Source organism: Piliocolobus tephrosceles, chromosome 20, assembly GCF_002776525.5.
Source record: "Piliocolobus tephrosceles isolate RC106 chromosome 20, ASM277652v3, whole genome shotgun sequence".
Lineage (NCBI taxonomy): Eukaryota > Metazoa > Chordata > Mammalia > Primates > Cercopithecidae > Piliocolobus > Piliocolobus tephrosceles.
Genome location: NC_045453.1, coordinates 36,129,206 through 36,135,808, shown reverse-complemented (window position 1 = coordinate 36,135,808; position 6,603 = coordinate 36,129,206). Strand labels below are relative to the sequence as shown.

The window sequence follows — 6,603 nt, the reverse complement described above, 5'->3', positions numbered from 1 at the left end:
GCACCTGGACTCCTTCCCCACCCTGACATTGAGAAACACTGGATTCCACACCAGAGGAGGGCTTGCCGGGGAGGCCCAGCCTGGGGGAAGGAAGGGGCTGGGCCAGGCCTCTGTCTCCTGGCCCAGGGCGGGCGCAGCAGGGAGGAGGCTCATGAAGGACAACCCAACTCTGCGGCAGGATGGGGGGATGGGCCAGGGCGGGAGGGCCTGGGTTCCACATCCACCAGTGGCAGCAATACGTTGGCCAGGGCTCCCCGGTCACCCCAGGGAGACACCACTAGACTCACTGGGGGGCCCTGGGGCCCTGGGGGCCCAGGGGTCTGTGAGGAACAGGAGCAGGCAGACACGAAGGCCGGGCAGGTCTCTCCATCCCTCTGGAAGAAAAGAGATCCTGCTCATCAGAGACCCCCTCCCTGGCTCTCGCCTGACCCTAGAGCTGAGCTCAGCCAAGCACACCTGGGCTCCAGGGACACTTCCAGACCTGCACCTGGGAGGCAGGGGTGAAGGTCAGGGGCACAAGTGCACAGTGGGCAGGTCCCGGGCTCAGGCCACTAAGCCCCTGCATGTGCAGCCAGCCCTGGGTACCCACCCTGCCAGGCTGTCTGCATGAGCCCAGGACAGAGTGGTGCCTTCTGGCTCCCTCTCCCCCACATCTGGGCCCCCAGTATGGCCAAGCCCAGCACAGGGTACACAGAGGAGTCACCGAGGCTGGGAGGGGCTCTCTGGCCTGGCTGTGGGACCCTTCCTGACTCATCTGCATGTGGCTGGGCCCACAGAGGTGGGCGTGGCCCCGAGCGGGGCCAGAGGTTCCCAGCTTGCCCCAGGGCCTCCAGGACTCTCCGTCCAGCCCCCCTGGGCTCACCCTCTGGCCCTGAGGCCACCTCCTCTGAAAGCCTTCCCTGATCTCTCCCAGCACAGTGGCAATCTGGACAGGCCAAGACCCCAGGCGCCCTGACCCTCAGTGAGCACCAGCCCTAACTTGCTTCATGGAACAGGGGCAAGAGACGGGGCACACCGAGGCAGGGAGCTCACAGCACTGGTCCTCGTCGGCCCAGGTGTCACTGCACACGATCTGCAGTGTCTGGAGCTGAAACTGCAACACAGGGGAGCCGGCTCAGCCCCAGGGGCTCAGAGAGGCGGCCAGCCCCAACCAGCGCAGCCCAGCAGCACAACTCACCGCGGCCGAGCTGCTCCGGGGGCCCCTGGCCTTGGCCAGCCTCCCCAGCGTGATGAGGCCGGCAGAGGGTGTGCTGCCCACCTCCCCGAGGGGCCGCTCAGCCACCTTCCGGCAGTCCACATAGAGCCTGACCTTGGAGCGGCCCACAGCCACGTGCACCTGCGAGACAGCACCGGAGGTTCCCCACAGCCCAGGCAGGGCCAGTGCCCACCTGAGCCCCCAAGGCCAGGCCAGAGCTGGGGAGTAACACCCATCACCGGGGCCTGGGGTCAGAAGCCTGATCTCCCCCCAGGTTTCGGGGGACCCTGGGAGAGCTCCCCCTTGCTGCGCCTCAGCTTCCCCTCTGTAAAATGGACCAAATGGCACCTGCTGCAGGAGCCTCCCGGAGTCTGTGGGTCCCAAAGAGACGGGCTGGGAAGCTCTTCGACTCCAGTTAAGATGGAAGAGCTGGGTAGAGGGACAGAGCCCTAGGTCAACGTTCCCTCCCAAGGAAGGTCCTGCTCTTCTAGGGAGAGGAGTAGGGATCCAGCAGGGCCCTCTGGGGCTGCCCCAGAGCTGGGGGAACGGGGGAGAGCGGTGCGAATTGCAGCCTTCCAGGACCTTGTGGAAGCTCCCGAAGAAAATCTTCCTCACTTCCTGCGGGTCGAAGGTGGCCTCCTGCAAGGCAGCCCTGGGGTCGCGGTGGAAGTAGGTCAGGGACTTCCTCCCGGCTGCCAGGGAAGGGGAGGAGCAGGTGAGAACGGGCTGCAGCCAGCCGGGCCTATACCCTGAGCAGGGCAGCCCCCATGACAGGCCAGGAGCAGCCCTGAGGGTGCCAAACTGGAGGTGACCCTCAATGTGGCCCCTGGCCCCCTGCCCGGGACACCTGCCTCCCACCCAGGGTGGGCGCCAACACCCCTGCTGCTCGGGGGCGCTGAGGGCCTGGCCTGGAGGCTGGACTTCCTCTGAAGGCCTCCCAGGGCTCTGGGGCCTCCCTGCCCCCACTCCTCCTGACTGCTGGGGGCGATGTGGGGCCCACGTCACCATCCAGCAGAACCCCGAGGACGGGCTGGAAGTCCTCGGCCGTCATCTGCCACAGCGCAAAGGCCTCACGGGGCGTCTCGGGAAGCAGGCGCACAAGGAAGACGATGGTGTGCTCTGGAGGGAGCGGGGCTGGGTGGACGTCACTGTGGGGATGGGGGAGGGGGAGGCACGTGAGCAGACCCGAGGGCGGCCAAGCCTGGCAGGACGATCCGCTCACCCAGCCCCAGTCCCTGAAGCTGCTCTGAGGGTCATGGTGGATCCCTGCACCTGCACACCCTTCCCAGCTGTAGACTCAGCGTGGAGGCCGTTGGCTCCCTGAGAGCCCAGACTGGTGGGCCCACAGAGCTGAGGGTCTATGAGGCCACATGGGGCTTCCCTGCCTCGGTTTCCCAAGAGTAACATGGGGTACATAAAGGACAGAATCCCCTCCCGTGGAATGACAAGGATTCAACAGAAGTACTTGGAGGCACCAGGCCCAAGGTCATCTCAGGTCACATCCCAGATGACCCCAGCAAGGGCTCACCAAGACCTGTGCTCCTGGGGGCGCCGACCCAGGACACCCCACAGGAGGGTCTCAGGGTCACTCCTGAAAGGCAGCTCTGCTCTCGGGAGCAGCTCCCCTGACCCACACTCATTGGCAGTGCCCAGCCAGACACCCTGAGGGCCGGGACCAGGGTCTTGGTCCCCTAATGTTTCAGGGAGCGGGGTCTCAGGCCCCTGACATAATTGGGGTCCCAATGGCTGCAGCCTCCTATCTGGCTTCCATTCACTCTTAGGATGAAAACCAACAGCCCAAGAAAGACCCTGCCCAGCCACCTTCCTACAATCCTGAGCAGAGTGATCCGGGGCCTGGGCACCTGCAGTGCCCCCTCAGGAGCCTCCCGACCCCACACAGCAGGAGCCCTCCTCTCTCGGCGTGGCAGCCCTCACGGGTCCACCCTGGGCGGCCGCACCTAGAGAACCATCCGCCTCCACTTCTCGGGCCGGGAGCTCCGGAAGGGCAAACAGGCACGGGAAGCACCCGCTCAGGCTGCGAGGCTGGGAGGAGCCCTCATTTGAGAACAGGGACTCATGGAAACAGCGGCCCCGTGGTGAACAACTTTGGCTGTTTGGTCCCAGGAGGGTTTGCCTGAGAGCAGAGAGCTTGGGGAGGCACCCAGGAGGCCCTGGAGCCGCCTTGGGCTGCAGGCGATCAGAGCTCCCACCTCGCCCACCCATAAGAACACCTGGCTCAGCACATGCCCCTGAGGCCACCGAGGATGAGGAGAGGAAGCCAGGGGTGTCTACACCACCTGAGGCCACCAAGGAAGAGAAGAGGAGGGCAGGGGGCGTCTACACCACCTGAGGCCACCGAGGAAGAAGAGAGGAGGGCAGGGGCGTCTACACCACCTGAGACCACCGAGGATGAGGAGAGGAAGCCAGGGGTGTCTACACCACCTGAGGCCACCGAGGAAGAGGAGAGGAGGGCAGGGGGCGTCTACATCACCCTGAAGAGAAACTGCCATGGGGGCGGAGCGCAGGGGGTGTGCGCAGCAAGACTTGGGGAAGGGAGAGGATGGTGAGGGAAGCTGGAGAACAGTCATGGAGTTCAGCCATGCAGACGCCGTAGTGACCAGGGGGCCAGGGCCGAGCACAGCACAGGGGCTGGCGGCTGTGTGGGGAGAAAACAGGCTGGGAAAGACATTCCTAAGCCCCAGCAGTGCTAGATGAGTTTTTAAATACATATATTTCTGTAATTTTAAAATCTCTGTTACAGAACGTAACTCACCTTTGTAACTTTTTTTTTTTTTTTAAGAGACGGAGTCTTGTTCTGTTGCCCGGGCTGGAGGACAGTGGCACAATCCTGGCTCACTGCAGCCTCCATCTCCCGAGACAGACATGCTCCCACCTCAGCCTCCCGAGTAGCTGGGAACACAGGTGCCTGCCACTGCACCCGGCTGTTTGTTTGTTTATTTGTAGAAGTTGGGTTTTGCTGCATTGCCCAGGCTAGTTTCAACCTCCTGGACTCAGCCTCCCCAGTAGCTGGGACTGCAGATGTGCACCAACACACCTGGCTTCCACCTTCATAATCAAACATTTTAACTTAAAATATCAGCAGCATACATCACAATTCAGGGTCACAATGAACAATATCTCTGTAAATAAGGTAGGAGGGTCATGAGATATCAGGAGTCATCCCAAATCTCACGAGAAGCTATTTGAGAGTTATCGCTTCCTCTAAATCCAGCTATTGGCAGAGTCATCCCATCGCCTCGGGTGGGAGAAAGGCTCTCGCAGGACGTCAGCCTGGGGCTCCTGCACGTTTGATCACGGCAAACAGACCCACACTTGGGTGCAAAAACATGCCAAGGGCTGGCCTCACTCTGCCCATGGAGATTTTATTAATTTGTAAAATGTGAATTTCCGAAGTGTGAGTACTGGGGTGAGTCAACTGTTTGCTGCCGTGGCAGCGCTGCCACGCCCCACCGCCTCCAGGAGGTCTCCTGCCTGTGCCCTGGCTCCGTGTCCTCCTAATCTTCAGCGGCCCCAGCATGGGCTTCCAGCTCCACCCCAGCCCTCGCCCTCACACCTGACCCGTCTTGTCAGCTGGGCGTCCTTGAAAAGCGTGAAGGTTGGGGTCCCACCGAAGGCAGAGGGCTCCATGGCCACGCCCCGAATGGAAGCGTAAGCCTTTTCCACCAGGCCGAAGGCCACCATCAGGTCAAACCCTGGGGGACATGGGGGGGGGGGCACCGAGGGACCATCAGAGATGGCAGGGGAGGGAGGGAGGGAGGGGCAGGAGCGGGGACTCAAGAGGGACCCAGTGGCTGCAGCACGGTGGGAGGGAGGGGCTGACACAGTGGGGTGGGTGGGAAGTCAGCACAGGGGCTGGGGGCTGGGCAGGGGTCTGGGCATCGGCCCCCGCCCCTCCCCAGGGGAATCCAACACACTGGGAGGGGCCCCCCCAGGCTTCCGTGGGAAATCACTGGGCCAAACGCCCAGCTTCAGAGACCCAGAGATAGACAGGGTGGAAGCCCAGCCCCCGACCATGAGCCCCAACTCCCACCTCTCACCCCTGCCCCCCAGCAAGCCCACGGTCCTTTTCCCTCCGAGGAAGCCTCCGCCAGTGAGCTCCCCTTTGCTGGCACACAGCGTGGCCGGCTTGCTCCATCCCTGCCTGGGGCCCGCGATGACCCCATTCCCCGGGGAGCCCACCGCACAGAGCTGCAGGGGCCAACGCCATCCTCAAAGCCCCAGCTCCTTTCCGGCACTAACTGGTACAAAGTGAAGGGCGAAATCCCATTCACACTGCTGCTTGTCAGCGCTGCCAGCAGGTGCGGGCAGGAGGCAGCAGAGGCCGCAGCCCCGTCCAAGGCCTGTTTCAAGTCGGCAGGTCCCTGCCTGCCCACCGTCCCCGCCTGCCCACCGTCCCCGCCTGCCCCACCGTCCTGTCTCGTGTCTGCTGCAGGCTCAGAGCAGTCACAGCCCCACGGAGGTTCACTCACTGAAGCCCTGGGTGAGACTCAGCTCTCGCCACCCGCAGCCCTCCCTGCACCCTCGGGGCACCGTCCCCTGCCCTCAAGTCGTCCACCTCTCAGCCCCTCTCTGGGGAGGGCCTCACTCTCAGGCAACTGGAATGAGGACCCCAGGCTCCGGTCAGCAGAGACCCTGGACCCTGGAATGGGGCTGGAAAGGACCCAGGGCCCCCAGCACTGCCTAGGCTCTGCCAGGTCCTGGCCCTGACCTTGCACAAGTTTCAGCTCCCTCAGTGAGAAGCAGGAATAATCACCGCCCAGCCAGCCACAGGGACGTCTGTGGAGGTGCAAACCCACCCAAACATCCTCCAACTGCACCACCCCCAGGTCTCAGGACACGACACCCTTGGCCCCCAGGCCCAGGAAGAACCTGAGAGACTGCAGGGCGGGCAGGCGGCGGGGGGGGGGGGGGGGGGCGGGGGGGGCAGGCAGGGGAGGGTGCGCAGGACCCACCTGGGAGGGAGCTGTCAGGGCGGAGGGCTGGGCAGGCTGCTGAGAGGAGACGGGGTCAGTGTGAGTGGAAGCGGCCCAGGCCCCCGTGCCTGACAGACCACTGGGGAGGGGCCGCTTCGTGGATGATGCCCCAGCCTGAGTTCCATCTGCACAGGTGGGCTGTGCTGTGTCCCATCTGCCACCCGCAAGAGCAGTGGTCCCATGCTTCCCAGAAGAGCAAGGGAACAGGGATGGTCCCTGCCCCTCTGGATCTCACTGAGAGAAGCAGCTGCCCCCACGGTCCCCAAAGAAGACAGCCCGGTGGGCCCAGGGCCGTACCAGGCATCCCACTGGGTGTGATACCCTTCGAGGGTACTGGTCACCCAGGTGTGCCCTGAGCTGGCAAGGCCAGGGAGATGCCTGCTGTGAGGGCAGGCTGGGGGCACGCGTGTCCTG

General features: G+C 63.7%; 1 protein-coding gene across 2 annotated transcripts in view; it reads right to left on the bottom strand.

The window, feature by feature from the left end:
- COL20A1 (collagen type XX alpha 1 chain) overlaps positions 1 to 6,603 on the bottom strand; it is a 41,487-nt gene that overhangs the window by 9,117 nt on the left and 25,767 nt on the right. For both annotated transcript variants that reach the window (XM_023183262.1, XM_023183263.1), the window contains 7 exons: positions 6,169 to 6,204; positions 4,770 to 4,908; positions 2,201 to 2,343; positions 1,778 to 1,887; positions 1,178 to 1,336; positions 1,016 to 1,093; positions 288 to 374 (listed from right to left, as the gene is read on the bottom strand). In XM_023183262.1, coding sequence (XP_023039030.1) covers positions 288 to 374; positions 1,016 to 1,093; positions 1,178 to 1,336; positions 1,778 to 1,887; positions 2,201 to 2,343; positions 4,770 to 4,908; positions 6,169 to 6,204 — 752 coding nt within the window. The remainder of the gene's footprint in view (positions 1 to 287; positions 375 to 1,015; positions 1,094 to 1,177; positions 1,337 to 1,777; positions 1,888 to 2,200; positions 2,344 to 4,769; positions 4,909 to 6,168; positions 6,205 to 6,603) is intronic.